We start from the raw sequence: 21,984 nt of genomic DNA on the forward strand, positions 1-21,984 counted from the left end.
TCACAGTAAAACCAAGAATACACAACGCAAAGCAAAATTTTTAAAAACTCCCATCTTTAAAAGCATTTAAGTCTTCTGCCCATACAACGATTAGACAAGCCAAGGACACTGAGTTTTGACAGTGTACAGGAGAACGTCAAAGGCTCTGGGACTGAAAGCAGCCTGTCAAAGTCTGTCCCAAAGACTTGGCAAAAGGACTTGTGACACACAGGACACTGAAACCTTCTCAGGACTAACCTGCAGATGCAACAGATTCACTGTTAGCACATAATCTGCCCCTAAGAGCACCTCTGTATGTCTTCCTTACTTCCCATCCACATCCTCAAATGCTGACTGTGCCATATGAGGCTGCAATAGCTATAAAGATAAGGCAAGGCAACAATTCTCTATAGTTCTTCCTCAAATCTTCTATCTGAAGTTTCTGTCCATGCCAGGCACTGAAATAACACATAACACATACAACAGGCTCAGAAAAAATATATCGCCACAGAAACATGTGCCTTAAACAAGTGATGTGCATTTGATTACAAAAAATTTGATATAATCAGTGATAAACAGTCTTAATTTTTAAACAAACTTCACACAGTATTTAGGGTGCTTTATTCTGTTGTTTAAATCCATACCATATATGTGAACCTTTTCTCCTGTATTACAGAAGTTTACATATTATTTTGATGTGGTATTTTTGCAAAAGCAAAATTTAACAAGGTTTTTTACTGCTTAGCAGAAACCTGCATTGCAGCAGGAAGCCTATGCAGAAAATGTGCCTAGTACCCAGTCACAGCAACAAATCACCAACTCACTAATCTCCACTGTGCCTTACAGTCACTGCAAAACAGCACTGATTTCATAGGGAACTCAAAGCATTCCAGAAGTAGAAACAAAGTGAAACTTTATGTGCAGAAAGTTGTTTATTATGGTTCCAAGACATCATGGAAATCCTGACTTCATTCTGTATAGGTGAACACAACCCTTCAGCCACCTAAGAAAACCATCAGGGACAACACTCTGCTACAAGGATTAGGGAGACATCCCCCAACGCCACAGCAATCTTCAGGGATATAGGTGCCATAGCTGGTCTGACCCATTATACTCTCATCTCCCTTCCTTGTGTCATGTCCTGAAAAATATTCACAGCTCTGTTACAAATTATCAGCAGAGTCTTACAGAGTAGTAAATGCAGACTAAACTGTCTATATTCTGTGAATACTGTAACTTACCTTGTTTTAGAAAGCCACACCTTAGCCAGCCAAACCCCAAATGCCTGTTCAACTCCTGGTAAAATTAAAAAAGGGAAGAAGAATAAAGAAGAAAACATTTGGTAACCTCATGGAATCCAACTGCACTTTTGATGCAGCTTTCAAACCTTACTTTTGAACTGTGGACTGCTGAGCTTTGTTACAGAAACCTCCTATTATCAAAACCTCAGGTTCAGTTTTTCCCCAAAAGAGAAAAGGTACACGCAACAAACCTAACCTAGTCCTGCAAAAAATAACATCAGACTTGTGCTGACATGAAAAGTTACACTGAACATCAGGTCAAACATACAGCTAAAAAAAATAGGTTCTTCCTTGAGAGTCAAGGCCTCACTAATGTGTTCCTGACAACTGTCAAGAGTCAAAACCACCTTACTTGCTGCTCAAAGACACTTAAACATTTTTTAAACTGCCATCCTCCACAAGGATCTCTTCCTTGGTTTCAAAAACTTCATGCACTTAGAACTCAAGGCAGGTTATTTCCTAGCATTCTCTTGTGTTTTTTCATTTCTCAATGGTACTCATTTGATAGCAATTTTAAGTTGTAAAAGTTCTTTCTAGCATCTGTCTGACCAATGACAATGGCTACTAAAAGAAACAGAAGTTTGTCAGCACTGAAAATCAAATGTTAATCACATTTACCTTTCCTCTACCACCTATGAAAGGGAGAAGAAAAAGAAACATGCAAGTCCCTAAGCACCTCATGAAACCTGAGAGGCACTGCACAATGTGAAGCTGTTCCACCAAAAGCCACCACCATACAAAACTGCACAACCCTGTTGTCTCACTCTTAGCTGTCTATCAGGGCCTTTTCTCTGCTCCAGGTGATCAGCAAGGGGCCTAAACTGCACCACCAAAGTACATCAAGAGTAACACAACATTCCTCAAAACACACCAACCCAAAACACACCTCTCAGCTGTAAAGTTACTGAAGGGGTAATGAGAAGTCAAATGTATTTGAACACATTCAATCACAAGCATTAGAGCACAAAAAACTCTGTGACTCTGAAACAGCTTTCACAGGTTAAACCAGAACAAACTGTAGAAATTATCCCACAAATCAGTAGGTCTAATACTGAGCTGAAGCAGCCTGCAATACCTGCCTGTAACTGTGCATACAAAATTCAGAGAACGTTGTCACTATAGAAGACTTAAGGTACACATAAAAGTGTCAGCTACTGTGTAACAAAACACTCCAATTTTTTGGCAGAAAAATCAGTTACTTTTTCATTTATCAAAACCTGATGTGTGCAGATGGAGAACAAGCTTACAGCAATAAAATCATTTTCCCAAAGCCACAAAGAAAGCTTGGGCTATGCCCAGGATTAGAACAGTCCCTGGAGCAAATTCTTGGCCCAGTCTCTGAGAATGTAGCAGGATCTGGATCAGTGTGAATTCACCTTTTTTCCTTAACATTTAAAAATGCTTGTGAGAGATTAAACAGGCTGCTTTAAGCAAATACTGTCTCACAAAAATGGGAGACAAGCTACTATCAAAAATCCAAGAAAATGCTAAGTGGAGATGTAAGTCTGAAAACTGCTCATCTAGCACAAGTTCATCCTATCATTTGCCATAAGCTTCAGGGACCAGTGTTATGTTTCAAATTGAAGTAAACCTGTGGAAGTCAACAAATCCATGTTCTCCAGCTGAAGACTTGTCCCTATAAATTACCTTAAGTGTATTTAGGTGATTTCAAGCCTAAAGATTCCATAAGCCATTAAACTTCACTTGCAACATTATCCCTTAAATCAAAGTCTTGTTTTCATCCACCAGATGCTTCTCAGCAGGGAAATGCACACACCATAACTCAAGGAGTATCTTTTAGTGGGAGAATAGCAGGAAATCCCTCTTTGAGCAGAGTTTGTCCAAGTGTTCATTAGGACTCTAAATAAAAAAGTTGAAGCCTTTTGCTGCCCACATCTCTATTAGATGTTTATGGCTCTGGTTTTTTTACACATGCACAAGCAGTAACTATGGGTTTCCCACAACCAGAACTCATGGTAAAAGGTCCATAACTATGTTTTTTACCTTCTTAACTAAAAATCTGTACAAATTAACTTGCTGACCTATTTTTTTCATGGCTAGAGAGAGAATTGTTAAACAATCCTTTTCTTGTTGAAGGTAATTACACATAGAAATACCAAATCACGCTAAATGAAAAGGAGACACAGTTTTTAACTTGCCACAAGGATGAGCAAATGAATTGGCTCTTTTGGGTGCTATTAGTTCCACACAGTTAGACATTATAGTCTGATATGTGTTAGCCACAGCAGCAAGTCTGTGATGTCTATCAATTTGGGAGGTGCACAATATTCCTCTGGGCATACACAGAGCCCTCAGTCACGCTCTTACACAATGAGCTGAGACCGATGCCTCACATCCCTCTTCCTGTGCTCCTGGCAGCACTAACAGACATGCAAATTGAACAGAAACCAGTGCTGGTCCAGGCTGTCTGCCTTGTGCTGTTAAGCAGTTTTCTCATAACTCCTTAACTATGCCTTTAGGAAGTGATCCGCCAGCACTGCAATCACCATCAGTTTTGTCACCAGATTCCATGATGACAGCCAGGTCTGATGCTGCTCACCTGGCTCTGCCCTGTGTTTTCCATGGAGCTGTTAGCAACGTTTCTTGAGGGTTAACTCAATTCATATTAAATGTGGGTTTCACTTCAACATTTCAAGCATACCGTAATCTGTCTATTGTTGTCTATCAGGTGAAAGAGAATGGGAATGCATGGAGCCACTTTTATTTTCCCCAGCTATACATTCCAGCTGACACTGCAGGATGCATTTCCATTCTATTAAATCTCCCACTGAACGACAATAAATCTTTCTTCTAAAATTTGAGGTTTTTCTTTCCACAGCCTGGGGAAATACTGTCATTCTTTGGCCACTGAAATGTTTCATTAAAGAATGTGATCTGTGGACAGTGCACTTAGATGTGTATTTTCTTCGCCTTGATATATTGAAAAGATACCTTGTACTTAACAGTTCCTTGATGCATAATTTTTAATTGCAGAAGACAAATAATCCTCATATCTGATGAGAAAACTTCATTTAGGATTCAGCCAAAGATCCTGTTCTGCAGTTGATCTCACTCATGTTCTCAGCATCACACCTAGCACAAAAATGGCCCAGAGATCTCTCCAGAAAGGAAAGATGGTGGTGCAAGTGCCAGAAGCCACTTATTCTGCAACAGTTCCTGGAAGGCAGATGCTTCTTGTCTACCTATTTTTATGACATCTGCCAGACTATCCCACTTCCTCTGCAGTTTTTCTGTCTAGCAAAATACCAGCTGGTTATTTCTGGTCACTCCTCTTTGACTAAGCACTGACTAATCTGCATCTTCGAACTCTGAAGATAAGCTTATCTGTCCCTTTCTCTGCACATTCAGAGGAAAAAAGAGCAGTAATTGGTCATACAGGAAAGTCAGAAGAGATAAGTAGGAGCTCCTTATGGTTCTTCTGGAGAAGACTGGTTTGCAAATGAAGGTTAACGTCTGTTAAAAGTTACCTTGTCTTTCCCCATCTCCAGACTTCTGGATTCAGTCTTTACCAAAGACTGATAATCCTTTTTTGAATAAAACTAATTTGACCAGGTTGTACTATTCCTTTAACACAATGCATCAAAGTTTTCCAATCTTTCAACCCAAAAGACTTAACCAACCGACACTACAGTTGCTTGACAGATTATCAAAGCCTATGATGAGATGAGAACAACTGTTAAACCCTTAACCAAGTGCTACCTCCCCAATGAAAAAACAAAACAAAACACCAACCCCACCAATCAATCCAACACTGCAGTATTTTCACCTATTTTTAATTTAGGTTAATATTTGTGTAATATTTTTGGTGAGTTACAGTAATGGATTTATCAAACCACACACACACATCATTTTACTGTGTGCCAGAAATGCCCAGAACTGCAGTGGACAAGCATAGCTGCTTAACACAGCACAACCAGAGTCCATTACAGTTTATCACCTACAAAGATAAATACTAATTTTTTCATATGAAATAGCAAATCATTTTATCAAACTGAATTTTTCACAAGGTCTGTATTAATATTCCTTTCCTCAAAAAGTGTTACAGCATGTAAAAAAATAGAAGTATGCAGGACACAAGGTTTATGCTCTTGCATTTTCAGAACCCAAAGTGTCCATCAGTTCACGCTGAGCTCAGGAGGAGCAGTGCCACCTATTCACACATCACCCTCTGTCACAATCGATTTTCTCTGTGACCACTCTGTATATCCCCACAGTCTCCCTGGTGCTCCCATTTCTCAGCCAGCACCAGAGTTGACACAGGGAAGCACGTGTGTCATCCAACCCACAGTTAGTCCTGCTGCAGCCAGGTACAGAGCTGCTGGAAGCTGGAGTGCACTGAAAGAAGCAGATATTACTTATGGGATTATTTTACTAAGTTCTCCTACAGCGCAGTTTGATTCTCCTACCAAAGTGAGATGAGTCATCTGCAAGTAAAATTCTGTACTGAAAAAGTATTAAAATGTAGCAAGTTCCAACTTCCAGTGAAAGAAATTCAAGCACTGTTACTGAAAAATCGCAGAGAATAAGTTCCAAGAAGGAAATGCCAAGCACTATCAACCTCCCAGTAAACAAAGGTTATAAATGTTATTAAAAAAATAAATCAGGTTTAAGTTTACATTTTTGTTTACATTTTATTGTCAACTAAGTTAAAAAGCATGAATAGTTTAAGATTTCTGGCAGAAGAAAAAACTTAAGGAGGAGAAAGCTGTGTTCTGATTTTCATTAGTTTCACTGCTACAAATTCAGTAGTGCTTTACATCCTCACAAAATTCAAACAATAAAGTGATACTATACAATGAATATCGAACATGCATTTTCTTTCATTAATTTTGATTTCCAGCTCCAGATGCAAAGTACAACTTCGCCTTTGCCAATAAAAAAAGAAGCGAATTTTTTTAATTGGGAGAGCAGAGAAAATATCTCATGAACTATGAAAATCCAGTTCTACTGGTGTATCAGAAACCTCTAAACACACTCATACCTTTGCACAATCCTGCAACAGCTGAGGTACTACTTTGCAGAACTGACACTAGAGTGATTGATGGAAAATACATCTGACTTTCAGGACTGCAGTGATGGTTCTCCAAAGGGCAGATGGACACCCACTTGCTTATGTAATACAGCAAATAGAGTAAGAGTAATGACTGAGACTTGTACTAGAAGATCATTTATATTCAATTTTATACATAAAAAGTCAAACAGGTTTTTCATTGACAACAATTAATACCCATCACATGCAATATACCTAATATTACTATTTTTTTCTAATTATTTCTGTCTACTTTTAGTAAAGAAACACATTTTTCATCCACTATAAGCTGGGGATGTCTGTAGGGCACATCATTCCCACACCATCTAGTTATCACCAGTTGGGGTGCCTTAAACCCTCCTCGTTAAATGTTCAATTCTTTTCCCATATGAAAAATTCACACTGTAACAACAACTGTCTCTAATGGCACAGTATAATTCTCTCAGGGATATGAGTAGGATCCATAACATCCATCCAATTATTTAACAATACCTAGTTATTTAGCTTACTTATTTGTACATCACACTTTGTTACTCGACTGTACTCTCATAGTTGGAACCTCTGAACCATCAAACACAGAGTTGACTTTAACAGAATCCTGGCAGAGACCTGATGGCAAAGCTGAAGACCCAATTTCAAGCATCTAAAACCTCCTGCTATAAAATAACTATTATATATATTAGAATATGTACATATGGTATAAATTATGCAGCATAACATAGATGTCAATCCATCTCAAGGATGTTACTGTTCTTCCTGGCCTAGATATTGCACGGACTTATTTCAGACTCTTGCACACAAAATAAACCCCAACAAAATCTCGGAAAGGAAAAATAAAACAACAAGGGAAAGAACTGTGATTGTGACTATTATACTAAGCCTAGATTTAACATACTTGCATGTTTCTCATTCTTCATGTAATGATGTTGCAGTGCTACTTTTCCCTAAATATCGGTATCCTGGTTTAATTTCAAATCTCTTCGGGATGATCTTCTCTCATGAGAAAGGAATAAGTACTTAGCACAAGGAATGATTAAATTGCAACTCCTTAATGCAAAAATACAACAGGCTGCTGTGTTTTAAAGGCTAGCACTTAAACACAAACCCAGCTGTTTTAATAAGCTTCCACCACAACAACAATTTTTTAATTGTTTACTGTTCAAATACATTATACCATTGTATAGCCTGTTCTAGATTTCACAGACTTCTACCATCATTTTTCCTGCCAGCTAAGGAAAAGATTTCATGAAGTGTGAAGCATTGCAGATTTTAGACCTACACTTCTGTTCAACAGCTATCAGTCTTGAACTTGACATCCATATGTTATTTTCTCCTCCCAAGAAAGTCACTTAGAGTTTTGTATGCCTGAAAAAAAAAAATTAGGCAGGCCTTTACTGGCCTCTTATTTCATTTTCAGTGAATGAAAATTGCATTTTCCTGTTATTAAGTACAGACTGACCTATACAAAAGGCTATCTTCTGCCAGTGTTGCCCAGAAAATGGATCTTTTGTCCTTTAGATCTTGCGTGTAACATGGTTAGGACCAAACTCTATTTTTGACTCTAGTGGCGCAGCTATAACGGAGATGACAGGGAAGCACAAGTGTCACCAATATCAGAACTCTACCTTGGGAATTTAAGTTCCATATTTCATTAATGCTTCTGAGAGACTGCAGCCCTGAAGCATCTGTCTTTTTGTAACTGATGTAATTAAATTCCCTGAAAAATATGCAAAGTGAGGGATCTGCATACGACCACACAGCAGTTCTATTCTGTATTTAGTCTTTGCTTGTTTTTAAGTGTCCGTGTGGTATTGTGACTTGAAATGTAACTTTCTGAATAAATGTAATCTGTTCTACTGAAAAAAAAAAAAAGAAAGAAAAAAAGAGAACAACAACTCCCAGGTTTTTAGGAGTGAGAAATGTAATTCTGTATAGTTCCTGGAAGATAAAACACAAAGACCAAGACTTTTCGTGTGGCCAGTGATCCTGCAGAGCTCTGTTTAGTACCCAGCTGAGACACTCTAAACCTGGCCTGAGTGCTGAATGCCCATCATTTGTCTGAAATTCAGTGACCTTTAAAGAATACTGAATTGAATATCCAAACTAGGGAGCCTCAGAACCATGAACCTTCCCCTACATTTTTTATTAATAGTATTATTATGATTCACAGCTGTGCCCAGGATATACTAAGTACTGTGCAAACATAAGGGAAAACCCACTTATATTTAATTTTTCAAGCAAGAATAGGAATGGCTCACTGAGAAAATGATATATTCATCAATAAATTAATATAGTCACTCCCCATCTCAGTTGTCTGAGCAGTATGTCTGAGATGAGGAGTGACAGATTACATCAATACATCCCATGTGAGCATCCAGAGAATGACACCTTTGATTGCTCAATATTTGTCCCATGTAACTTCATTTGCATGCACCAGAGTAGCATAATAGTGGAGGAAAATCAGCAGTCACGTCCTACAGCTAACCCAAATGAGACTTTATGACTCAATGTCATTCCAATGAAGAAAGTGGACCTGGAGCCACTTCCTAAATTTGTTGGCATTTATATCTGTCTGTTAGAATCTGAATTAGCATGAAGCTTTACTCTGAAAGTAAGACCTACCCTGAAATTTTTAAGACTGTGGAACATACATTTCAAACAGAATGCCTCTCTAATCTCAGTATGTGAAAGTTCACTTTAATAAATAATTTTTTAGCGATCAATTCTAAAACACAAATGATTTTGTATACAAAATCAGAACATCAGTGTCTTTTGCATTTATTTGTAATATCTTAGCCGTGGCCCAATAGCTAATCCTATAATAGCAAATACTCCCACCTACAGAACAGTATGTACCAAGTTTCCACCTGAGACACTCTACAGATTAACACAATTCACCTTATCAAGATAACAACACTTACTTACTGCACCAGACTACCAGGATATGACCTCAAATCATGGACCTATTGTTGCACTCGAGTTTTCAGTTATTTCTACACAGCTAAACTTTAAACATGCCTGTGGTGATCTAAAAGGAGTGATCTCTAAAGCAAACATGCAGATAGGTTGGACAACCTGCTGTGACTTCCCCAGCACTTTGCCAGCATCCCAGTGCCACTCCCTGGGATGATCAGCACGCAGGGCCTGGCCTGACCACACTGGGATGGGCTGTCTGCAAGCCCTTGACAAAGCTCACATTTACAAAGGCACACATTCTAAATCTTCTCCAACTACAAAGAGAGCTTTTAGTGCAGAATTTGGCCTGTACATTGTTTTGATATATTGATATGACCACTCCATTCACTGTGAAACCATTTTAGCTAATCCAATAAGGAAGATGAATGAACACACTGCTTTCGGTGAATCAAGTCTCCATAGGACAAAAAATAGCAGACAATGGGTTTGTTCTCTGCTTTGACAATATTATCAAAGCAGAGCAGAAACCAAACTGGAACAGCAAAAGCTATATTTGTATATTCTTTAAAATTAAGTTTTAGTAACGTAAATGTCAAGAAACTAATAATGGGTTAAAAAACACCAGAGTTCCATTCCACCTGCAATAATACCTCATCCTCAAATATGATTCTGAAACTAGGCTAGTAAGAACCTTTAATACTGCAGCTACACAGAGAAGTTATAGTTGTAATTATGAAATCACTGCAGCCTTATACTACACAGACACAAACTGCAAATAAAAAAAAACAAACCAGAAAGATGTTCATGTTTTATCATTCTTTTCTTGTATTATTGTAAATCAGAAACAATTATATTAAAATTATTATTCCAGTACTTCCTTGGAGTGCTACGGAATAATCTAATATTCATTTCAATAATTTTTATCCTGCTCAGACTCAGTTTATTACTATATATTTATAACAATGTAAATCCACTCTTGATGGGAATTCTACAAGCATGAATTTTTCAGGCAGCATTGAAATGAAGAGCAAAATTAATTTATTCACCAGGCATAGATTAACATTCGATCATAAAAGTATTGCACAAAACCACAATGTCAAAAGGTCCTGAGAGCACCTAACTTTCAGCCATTAAAGACAATACCATAGGGCTCCACTGACCTCAAGGACCTTACAAATTTAAGTCTGTAGAGATTTTATTGAAGCCTTATGCAACTACATGCTGGAGAACAGCACCTCCAACAGCACCCAAAGCCAGTGAGACCAACTGGTTACCACGGTCCAGGAGCTGTGTTAGAGACAGCAGCCAAAACTTCCAAATGGTCTTCTACAAGTACAGCATTTCTATAGTAAAGTTAAGTTTATTAAGTACCTGATAGTAAGAATCTCTTCTTTCAGCTAAGGGGAAAAGTTGATTTCGTGGCCGGTGCAAGTCACTCAGTATTAGTGAATGAAAGATGACAACTTCACTTTCCCTTAAGCACTCCTGCTCCATATCCAGCCTAGCCTAGCTGAGCTTTCCAGATCCAGAGCACAGACACAGTTTGATGTATATACCAGCGTCTAAACTCCTATATTCTGGTGTTTCAGGCCACAAAACACCCCATCCCAGAGAGAATACATACCATACACCTGTTTTATAGAGGTGTATGTAAGTATGTCATATCTTGAATTTTTGCACCTTACAATACACTGCACACAGGTTCTTTCTAATAGCAACACACAGACATCAAAGCAATGGGGATGTTATCACTCTCTACAACTAACTGAAAGGAGGTTGTAGTGAGCTGGGGGTTGGTCTGTTCTCACAGCTAACAAGTGACGCGAGGAGTGGAAACGGCTGCAAGTTGCTCCAGAGGAGGTTTAGATTGGATATTAGGAAAAATTTCTTCACTGAAAGGGTGGGCAGGCATCGGAACAGGCTGCAAAGTGGTGGAATCATCATCATCTCTAGAAGTGTTTAAACAACGTGTGAATGTGGCATTCGGGGACATGGTTTAGTCATGAACGTGGCAGGGCAGTTTTAATGGGCTCAATGATCTTAGAGGTCTTTTCCAGCCTTAGCATTCTATTATTCTATGATATCAAGCCTCGTTTGCCACAGGTCAACCATTCCAACTTACTCTAATGATGGAAAAGCATAGTGTTGGAAGAAACTAGACTAGTCTTTAAAGGAAGGATGGTGAGTAGACCATAACAAAAGGAAAGAAGTCTAGTTACAAACACTTGGTTGGAAAAGCAGGCTCCTGAACCACTTCCCTACTTTCCACATGGGCATCACTCCCCTTGGTATTTTTCTTACCTTTCATGTCCTCCATTTCTTCAACTGCATTTATCAAATAACATCAGTTCCCTGGCCTAGTATCTTTACTATATTAAGTGCTGCAAAAGCAGCACCATGAGATACACGCACAGGAAAGAATCTTGAATCCTGTAAGAGGATAAAATAGAAATTTGCAGGAAGAGAATTTGTAGAGGAGTCAGAAAGAGTAGTGAGAATACAGTCCGTGTAGCCCAACTATTAGCAAAAGATCCTCATTTTTCACTGAAATGGAACATCAGGACTGTATTGCCAACACTTCACCATCACAGACAAGAGGTGAAACGGAAAGAGGATGCTTTAAATAGCAGGTGTTTGCAAAGAACTGTCAGTGTCAGACACCCCAAAGTGACAACTAGTCATTTATATCAAACAGGCAGCATACTGTGGTCACCTGGCACCTCTCCCAACTCATGGACTGGCTAGAGGAACCTGCTAAAAGGACAGCACAGAGGAAGAGAGCAGCCAACGTGAGATGACAAACTGAGCAGAACTTCTGAATTTGCATGGGGGAGCAAAGTGTTTCTAGAAGAGTCACTGTATTTTCCTCAAAGATTAAAAATTTTTAATACCACACACATGAAAAGCCCTGGCAATGCTTTTGTGGCATGTAAGTTAACTGTCAACTGCCTATTAAGAGATTCCATACAGATTTAATATATATCTGTGAGCTGATTCCTCTTCTATTCTTCATAAATTTAGCTTCTGCCATGGGGAAAGATACATTCCAAAAACATCATAATTAGTCTACTACTGACAGCTGATTGCAGTAGTTCAATGCCAATCCCCTCCAGCTGAGTAAGCAACCACAGTATATCCAGGCAGGGACTACATACTTTGCTGGGTTTTTTTCTCTCTAAACACTAACAGAGTCCCAAAAATAAGGAGGGGAGGGGGGGGGGGGAAGAAAAATAAAAAGAAAAAAATAAAAGGTTTCAGAAAATTTCTGAAATTTCTGAAATCCCTAACTAATCTTACAAAATGTTTTAAAAGATCCTTTTAAAAGAAAGCGTTTTAGTTATCTGTATTACACTTATGTCTTGCAACCCTGACAAATGAAAATGTAAAATAAAATTAAGCCATTTCACAATAAAACTATAGTGTTAGTAGGTAACAAAATTATTTTGTAACACTGTACTTACTTTTATGTTGCTTCAGTAGCAAAGACAAACTACTGTATTTTCATGAAGCAGAACAAAATGGAAACTTGTTTAGTTCTCTTGTTAACATTACAATTCTTTACAGTGTCAGATTCTGTTTTTAAGTGTTCCTTCTCTTTTTGCTTATTTTTGAATCAAGTTATTGTACCTGTGTTTCTATACAAATTGCTCTGAGAAATATATGTTGAGTTTTCAGAGACCATTTGGTCAGATTTTAATAACCTCTCCTGGGAGCTGACACCAACTTCCAGCAGCAGGTCATACAATGCAGATTAGAATAATAAAAGACATGCTGCTGTGACTTCAAAAAAAAAAAAGGAAAAATAATGCAAGTCTGTCTTTATCAAGCTTGAGATTGATGTTTTGAGACTTCTTTGATGTCTCCTAGATGGAGCTTTCCTTTTGTTTATATAAACACATTAATTCAGTCACTTCTGATTTTTCCTTCTTTCAAACAGAGAATGTGCCACTGCAGAGATTTTGTTCCAGAGTCCACACTTCCTTCTGTCTTTAATGTGTTACTTAATTGACCAAGATAGAAAGCTTGTATTCTACAAATTGGCATTGAACTAAAATATATATTTACACAATGTTGCTTTTTTCCCCAGTTTTGAAATAATAGTAATATATTTCTTTTTTTTTCCACATGGCTTTGGTTTTTTTCCACTCAAATTATTTGTGTAAAGGTAAACTAGAAAAAAATGCCTTGAAACTTTTAGAAAAACACTGGTCTAAAAAAGAAATTGGGATTTCTCTTCCAGATTAGTGTTGTCTTAAAGTATCTGTCAGTGTAATACAAATAAATTTTATATTTCTCCCTTACAATTCACTATTCTTTATTATAGTTTTCCCACTACAAATCCCAAGTGGATTGAGACTTGTCATATTTGACCCCTTTGGTTAAAAGCAACCCACTGCATAATGATTTTTTACACTATTCTCTAAAATGAACAGTTCCACATGCATAAATGCTAGCAGGAAGCAATGTCTCCCGTTTCTTTCTCCGACCTTCAACAGCCCTATCCTCTGCAGAAAAAAGCCAACAGTTTTACTAATTTATAAGCAACATGCAGACACAGGCAGTCTAGAGAGAAACCTCTATAGCAGCTGCAAAGAAAAAACATAAGAAAGCTTCCACAAAGAGAGAAATTCTGAGACCAAAAGAAAAACAAAAAGGAAGAGGTGTGAAGATTTAAAATATTCCCAATACTCACTGAAAGCAGCCACGGCAAGAGCCAGTGTGACAATAATGGAGACCCAGGAAACCCACAATGCCTTCTTTCTGTAGCTTTGAGCTTCATGAGGTTTTAGCCTTGTACTGCTTTCTAGTAAACCTGATAAGCAATAAGCAAAGAGGGTATGAACAATACATTGCTCCTTTTAAAAACACAGCTGTGTTAGTTCAGCCCTATATTTACATATATTTCCATTCTATATTACATATAGAAGCAATACAGAATCAAATCCTGCTCACATTATTAAGGCTGAGCGCTTGAGGCCACCAGAAACATGCAAGTAAGCAAGAAAAACACACTCAAGCTGTTTTGATTTTACACAGAACAACCCACATATCAATCACTTGAAAGGAGCACTGCAGTTGTAGGGCAGTTACGGGAATTCACACCACTTAACATTTTCCACCTGTACATCTACACAAGAAATGGCTCAGTCCTGTGCTCATTCAGATCAAACCTTGTATCAGAACTCCAGGATGCTGAATATAATTAACACAGGAGAGAAACTCGTGCTCACCAGTCTCTGTGGAATAACCTCCTGATGCACAGCGATATACTGCACGTATTGCGCATGGAAGTAAAAGCGGGCAAGCCTTAGAATGAAAGCGGCTGCAGCTGAAAAAACATCTTGAGGTGTATTGTCCTTCATTTGAGGTAAGAACACATTCCCATCAGGGGCTAAGTGAGGAACTAATTCTGTCCTTACTGCAATCAGTGTAGAAGTCTGTTGAACACAAAGGAATGCGGTTGCTTTCTCTCTTTTTTGATGATTTTAATTTGTGGAAGTCTTTTGTCCACTCATCTTAAATCACAGAGAATGCAGGTTAAAAATAAATTAACAGTATTCTCTGGTTTTTATTCTCTCAGTCTGAATCTTAGGCCACTTCTAAAATGCATGCAGTCTTTAGATATTTGTCTTCTGTATATTCCATTCTGATCCTTTTATGTTTAATGTATTCAGCTCATTTAAAACATACATTCTTTTTCACTAGCGTGTTCCAGCTCAAATCTGCCTAACTGGAGAGAACACCTGATGGCTTTAAGCTTCTTAATTAATTACTCCAAAAGATGTGGCTGGTTCCTCTCAGGTGATGAGCACTTTTCAGAGAGATTTGCCTGCACTGAATGCACTGAACTGGGACACTGGTTTAATAGCACAACTTTCTGTAGTTGGACTAAGGGTTGAGAACAAGGGCTCTGGTAAACTCAGCATCAGATCAAAATGTAACAGTGGACTCTGTTATCATCCTCACCTTCCCCAGTTTTCTCTCTGATGGATATAGCCACTTTCAAGGCAGGAACACCTCATCAGGTTCTCAGTGTCCTTCTGGATCCACACCGTGTTTAACCAAGTTTATTAACCTTAACAGATATTAATTTCAACTGACTTTAATATACTGGCTGAAAACTGCCATGGTTTTGGAATCAACTCAGAACTGAATCAGACATCTCTGCCTTGGGGGCAGTAATGTGTCAGCAGAGGGGCAGGCGTCCAGGGGTGGCAACAATTTGAGCCATCAGATTTTATTCTGCCACTTGAAGTCTGTTAAAATTACTGGTTCTAATCCTAGCATAATTGGTGGGCTTCATGCTGTCTTGGGAAAACGCTTCATGCTTTTTACACCTCAATTACAATAAAGCAGAGAGAGTTTCTTTTCGGCAGTTCAAAAAGCCACTCTGAGAATTTCATGCTTGTACTGTGTTCTTAGAAAATTTAAAATATCATCATGCTTTTGTGCTATACACTTCCCCCTTTATGAATGGAAAAGAACCTGCAAACTTGCATGCACCAGGCCCTACACTGAAATGATATCTGTTTCTTATTATGAGTATTCTTTCTTTGTTTAATACATGAAAACTGCCAGATGACAACTCTGAGAGGTTTGAGTCTGTTAGGGATAGCACTGCACAGCTATTTCTCACATGTTCGCCTTCATTTGTGTGAAGAATTTTTTTTTTCCCCTAATGTTTGGCCTATCTTCTGCTACTATATATAACGATGCACAGTTTAATTGCTGTCTGATATGAGGTAATTTAACAACACATCTTGAAATAAAGGAGAGATTTCTGCTAACACAGCCATAGAGAAAACACATCTTCTCACATTTTGTGTCTCCACCCCTCTTGTCCCCTCCCCAAACCAAGGATTTTAAATAATGGCCCAAAATTTGATGGAACACAAAGCAAAGTAGGTTTTCTTAGCCGATTTTGATTCTCAACATTTCAAACCTCAAATAAACACATATCAGAATGACAGATAACCTCACCTGTTTCTTTCTTTAAAGACATCCTATAATTCATGTGAGCTACAGCTCACTGTTACCTGGGAAGTCCAACATACGTGGTTGATATTTAAAAATCAAACAATATCCTAATTAAATTGAGGAATGTATAATGAGCCCCACAACTAGTGTAGCACTGCTGATTACTATTCACATGTCAAGCACGTGTCCAGTATGACAGAGACTGTGATCTTTATAAAACTGAACCACTTCTGCCGTGTGTGTGTGTGTGTGTGTGTGTGTGTGTGTGTGTGTGTGTTTCCCTCTCTCTCAAAATGGCTGGCATATTCTAGCTGTCAGGGATGTGATCCCTTCCTTACTAAAATAATTCACATAAATTTTCTCTGTCTAAAATTTTCCACCCTGAGAAAGATCACATAATTCTTACGAGTGTCCTAAAGCTGGCACGGAATAATACAGACTCATTCACATGACTACCAAGCCCACAGCATGAAAATCATTTAGAAGCAACGACAGCTCATTAATTTACACACAACAACACAATTCACAAGGTAAACCACCATATTTTTTCCACTGACCAAAAGAAAGCAAGTTTTAAGCATCTACAGGAGGCTGAAAGATAATCTTTCAGTATGACCTGCATTGCTAAAAAAAAAAGAGCTGGCACCTACAAATAAAATTCCTCCACCCTGAAATTAGCAAACTGAGTAATTTTATTGCCATTAATTTATTTAGCACATGGATATCCTTAAGGTATAGAAAAGATGATGAACTGGTTAAATCCACTGGATTTTTACTTTGTCTTTCAGTATCTTCATATATTAACAGATTTTCTTCCCATAAAAAAAATCAGAAGGAGAAAAAACCTGCCTAACAGTTGCAGAACACAAGCTTGGCATATTTGTGAAGTGATTCTAGGATATTCTTTACCATATGCTGACTTACCAGAAGTACTTTTCTATTTGGCTAAGGGATTATTTTAAAATGTCAAGCTAGAATTTGTGGAAGAGATCAGGCTAATAAAAAAACCTGTTCATCTAAGATTGTTAATTCAGGGACACAATACACAAAATTATCATTGATTTTGGATCTGGCTCTTGAAGAGCAAATATCTTGTTCCAAAATTTAGGGTTAGTTTTTATTTTTAGCAAACATGGAAGCATCATCTCTATAACTGGATCTGCTATGATTCATTGGAAAGGATCGTAAGAAAAAGTACGATCTGAAAGGACAGACTGTTAACATTTTCAACAGGGACAACCTGCAAAAAGCATACCAGATTTTCCTCTACAATGACTGGGAATTATCCTGGTACATGGAATCAGTGACTACAGAAAAGGCTAAAAGAAAGCTTCTGCCAGGGCTGTAAGAAGAGCATGAAGGCAAAGAAGGAAATAAAATCAGCAGCTTTAGTCTCATCTCCCTCAAAGAAAGAGATAGTTTAGGAACAACAGGCAATCTGGTATTATGGAATTACCCTTCATACCAAAAGGGACAGATTTTAACTTTCTCTCTGTCATACTGGGCACAAATTAAAAATTTCTGCAATCAAACTTCCATGTTTGAACTATAATCAAAATTCCTCACTCCCATTATTTAAAACAGGAACCAAAGCCTCAAATTGTCCTCAGGTACAATGTCTGTCCTCTGCCTTTGGTGGTGACAATGAGGGTACCCCTTGATTAAGGGCTGTCCCCAGCCCCAACATGACTGAAACCTGTCAGGAAGGTGGTGATTGCTCTTCCCTCTTACTTCTCTACTTTGTGTCTACGATTTGTGAGCTGGGAAAAGAATGGGAGATAGAGGGGGTAACGTGTAGAGGGATTATGGATGAAGACTGAGAACACAAAAAGGACTCTGGGGTGCTGAAAGCAAAATGAAAAAGCAAAAAAAAAGGCAACAGAGAGGCTAAGGGAAGCCTATACATGAAATAAAAAACGGAGACAAATTGTGTGGAAGAGGAGCCTGGAGGCGGTGTGGAGGACAGGGCAATGGGGTGGGTTAAAATGGCAGCTGCCTTTGTGGGCGGCAGGTGAGTGCCTTACACACCCTGAACAGAAGTCCGAAATAGGTGTGTCTGGATAAATGCGCAACACGGTTTGGAAGCAGGCAGCTTTCCACCCCTAGTCAGTTATTTAGGTAAATAACAAAAAACGAGTTATGTGGAAGTGCGATGTATGGCGGGGGAAGAGACAAGGCGTGAGACCAGTGCCCCGACTTCAGCCCCCAGCCTGGCTGGGGCGGACCCCCCCCCAGATACGCCCCGATGTGCCCCTGCTCGGGGTGGTGGCTGCGACCGGGCAGGGAACCTCAGCGGCCAGGAAACCTCCGGCCCTGCCTGGCCCTGCCCGGCCCTCCCGGGAGCACTGGGAACACCGGGAGCCACCCGCGCCCCTCGCCCGGGCTCTGCCTGTGGAGCCATGTGCCGCCGGCACCCGCTCCCCCGCCAGGCAGGCAAGTTTCCGGGCGAGGTGGGAACAGACACGAATAGAGTTTATAAAAATACTTCAAAGCTGTCGCGGAGCGCTCGCACGGGAGCTAAAACGGGGAAAAGCTCCGAGGGCGGCGCGGGGGTGTGAAGTGAATGCGGGAGCGGTGGGCGGCCGGGGGCGGTGGGGCAGGAGGAGAGCGGGGCTGGAGGGGGCAGCCCGGGGGGCTGGAGCCGGTGTGGGGCTGCCAGGGCTGAAGGGGAGGGGGCGGGCAGGGATGCTGTGCCGGAAAGAGGAGGGTGCGGGTCCAGGAGAGCGAGGCGAGAGGGTGTTGCAGGGAAGGTGTCGGCAGGGCTGTCGGGGTGGGTGTCAGGCTCCTCGGGACGGAGGGGAGGTGACGGCCGAGGGCAGCGAGCAGGGAGGCGGGTGATGGACGGACGGGCGCTCACCTCTGTCCTCCAGCCCCTCGCTGAACTGCCCGCTCTCCCCGATCCGTAGCTGCTCCTGCTGCTGTTGCTCCCGAGGGGGCACCGGCGGGCTGGCGCCGGGAGGCTGCACGATGGCGGGGTCCGGGGTGGTGTCCAGGGGGGCAGCGGACGGCTCCATCTCTTGCGGGGAGGCGGGAAGCGGCCGGCGGCTGTGGCAGCGGAGCGAGGAGAGAGCGGAGCATCCAGTCCGGGTGCGAGCCCGGGGAGAGGAGGAGACTCCGGCTCAGAGCATCAGGGAAGACGAGGGCAGGCAGCAAACAAACTCCGGTTGCTCCGCTCCCCGCGGCCGCCTCATCACTGCCCGCGCCGGTGGCGGAGAGGGGCAGGGGGGGAGCGGTGCCGCCTCCCGGCGCTGCCCGTCCCCTCCCCGCCCCAGGGAGCTCCTTCGGCGGCGGGAGCGGCTTGGGAAGAGCGGGAGACTCGTCAGCCTCCCCTCTCCATGGCAGGTTCTGCCGCCTCCTCCTCCTCCTCCTCCCGGAGCCTTAGAGGGAAGAGCTGTCCAGGGACTGTCCAAACCCGGAGCCCTCCCGTCGCTCCCGCGGGCTGCGGATGCGGGCCCTGCGGAGCGAGGCTCCATCCGCCTCGCCCTCCCTCACACAGGTAAAAACGCGGCTCCCATTTGCCGGGGGTTCGCTCATTCTCCCTCTACCAGAGCCCTTTTTCGGGATAAGAGTAGAATCACCTCAAGCTGGCACCTCTCAGAACCCCCAGCTCTGGCGCGCTGTGACACTTACAGTTGGTTTTACCAATATCAGCCTAAAACTGTCCTAGAATATACTGAAGCACGGAATTACAGCTGGAGACTTGCTGGCGTTCAGGGCTGCTCTCAGTTCGCTCACCTGCCTTTCCTAGGGCTACAGAAGAACATAGGGACAAAATTAAAACCTTAGGTGCACAGAAATGTTTTCTAAAAATGTAAAATTTTGCAGCTAAATCTGTGCCAGAGCTGCTCGTTTCTTCTCTGCTGGTTTCTAATGACTAGATAGAGAGGTGCAAATAAACAAAGCCTTCTTTGTGCTCGCACAGTCTCCCAGTTCATGCTTACTGGCATGCAGATAAATTGTGAAACTGCATCGTGTTTTGACTTGACCCTAGGAAACATCAGAAGACAACTGGGCACTGAAGCCCTGGTCCTTGGGTGATATGTAGGGATATAATCCCTATTTAAATTATATTAAGATCAGGTTGCCCATCTCTTTTGAGGAATTAGCAAATTTGGGGAATATAGAAAGGCCAGCTGGAAATTAATATTTATGCGAGCATAAAAGGGACGTGATTTTATAAGTTGTCAGAATCTTGTTGATATCAGCCTTAAAAAAAGTTTTGTAGCAGTTTAGTAATACCTGTTTGGGAATAGTCAGTGCAACAGTACTACCAAAATGTCTTAGTTTTAAAAAATGCCTCTTAAAGCTGTATACTAACCTTCAAAACCTTTTCAGCTGTATTTTAAACCATTAATTATGTAAAAAAGTAAATGTAAGGAAATATTAAGGTGAGTCACATAGAATACTGGCTTAGAAACTAATAGGCATTCTGGCAACCTTGCGGAATCGAGATGGTTGTTGTGGTATAAGGGATTGGTGTTTCCTTTTTACTTAATCTTATGATTTCTTTGCATGTAGTCTACCAAACCTACTGTATGAAATGTTTTGGAGGTCTTCACGCCTCTTGCCTAAATTTCACCTTCACCTTTAGCTATCCTACCCTGCTTTGTGATCCCAGAGCTCTTGCTCTTCTAGTTGGATGAGCATTAATATGAATATAAGCAATGCCAAAAGTATTTTCTTTTCCCTCAGGAAATGGATAGTAGATTACAAATTACCTATTCAATGTTAATGTCAAAAGAGGTTTGTTCACACCTGCATAAGTTAACACAAGTGAGTTCTTTTGAGGGAAGTGTTGTTCAGGGCGTTGGGCCTAGTTGGGAGGGGTTGGAAATTAGTAATTCCATAAAAAAAGACCATGATTTTTTAATGGGCTTTTTATTAAGCTCTGGTGAGAGCTTAAACCTACAAAATACGAGAGCAGATGGATGACGCAAGTGCATGTGAGAGGTGAATGAAAAGTAGAAAATATTTACCTTTTGTTACTTACCATAAAAATAGATTGCCATATGTATCTGTGAAGTGAGAATCCTTAAATGAGTAGAACTAGTTTTTTAACCTGGTCAGAGACAAGGGACTGGAGACCAATCCCTTTTCAGGAACTGGCAGGATACAGAAACGTTTGGTGAGTCTGTTTGGGGAGACATCCTCCCATACACGTGCAGCCAGTACGAGCCATGAAGAGTCCCTTGAAATTGTTGCAACAGATATAATGCTCCCTAAAGCAATTATTGCAGGGTCCTTCCTCTTTTAGGGAGATAAATCCATATCTGATCTCCATATCTGACCCATTCCAGTAAGAACTTTCTTATTCCTTGCATAAATGAAAAATTGACTAGTGACTCTCATTGAATGCTGCTTCCTTTCTGTAAGTTTCTCTAAGCTATTTTGGTATTCTTATAACTTCCAGAAATCAACCCAAGAGGAAAGTGCCTGGAGATTCCTAATTCCATTTCTTTAAAGAGAGGTCAAAAGAGTAGGTTTCCAAATGATCAAGAGGAAAATAGAAACTATGAACACCAAAGCACAAGCTTTAAACTTTAATGTGTTTCTTTTTTTTTTTTTTTTTTTAGTTGTCCTCAATTGCTGCTCTTACATAAAACTGTGTCTGGCAGTGACTGCAGCTGTCTCTATTTGTATAAATGCTATAGTGTTCAGGCTATAGCAAAGAATATGAGGCCTGCAAAGAGTCTTAGAGTTTTTTTTAAATGAGTCTCTTCAGTGCTTTCAAACATAGCCCCATGTGAGAAGGAAGATAGA

The 21,984-nt window shown here is 40.4% G+C and overlaps 2 protein-coding genes across 9 annotated transcripts in view; one reads left to right on the plus strand and one right to left on the minus strand.

Annotated features, from left to right (window-relative positions):
- Positions 1-19,523, minus strand: part of TMEM163 (transmembrane protein 163) — a 93,183-nt gene extending 73,660 nt beyond the window's left edge. The window contains exons 1-2 of the mRNA XM_027748942.2: positions 19,082-19,523; positions 13,940-14,059 (exon numbers count right to left, since the gene is read on the minus strand). Of these exons, the coding sequence (XP_027604743.1) occupies positions 13,940-14,059; positions 19,082-19,238 (277 nt within the window). The 5' untranslated portion in view covers positions 19,239-19,523. The remainder of the gene's footprint in view (positions 1-13,939; positions 14,060-19,081) is intronic.
- The window catches only part of ACMSD (aminocarboxymuconate semialdehyde decarboxylase), a 46,624-nt gene continuing 39,192 nt past the window's right edge, over positions 14,553-21,984 (plus strand). For 4 of the 8 annotated variants that reach the window (XM_039386302.1, XM_039386305.1, XM_039386304.1 and 1 more), the window contains exon 1: positions 19,633-19,720. Coding sequence is in view for 3 of the 8 variants with exons in the window: in XM_039386298.1 (XP_039242232.1) it covers positions 19,192-19,720 (529 nt within the window). In the remaining 5 variants the exon portion in view is untranslated. Of the gene's footprint in view, positions 14,615-19,101; positions 19,721-21,984 lie in introns of those variants that run through there. The other 4 variants (XM_039386299.1, XM_039386300.1, XM_039386307.1 and 1 more) reach the window with 3 other exon arrangements.

This window comes from Pipra filicauda, unplaced genomic scaffold (genome assembly GCF_003945595.2).
Source record: "Pipra filicauda isolate LSUMZ 115617 unplaced genomic scaffold, ASM394559v2 scaffold47_size6085603_pilon, whole genome shotgun sequence".
In the NCBI taxonomy this organism is placed as follows: Eukaryota; Metazoa; Chordata; class Aves; order Passeriformes; family Pipridae; genus Pipra; species Pipra filicauda.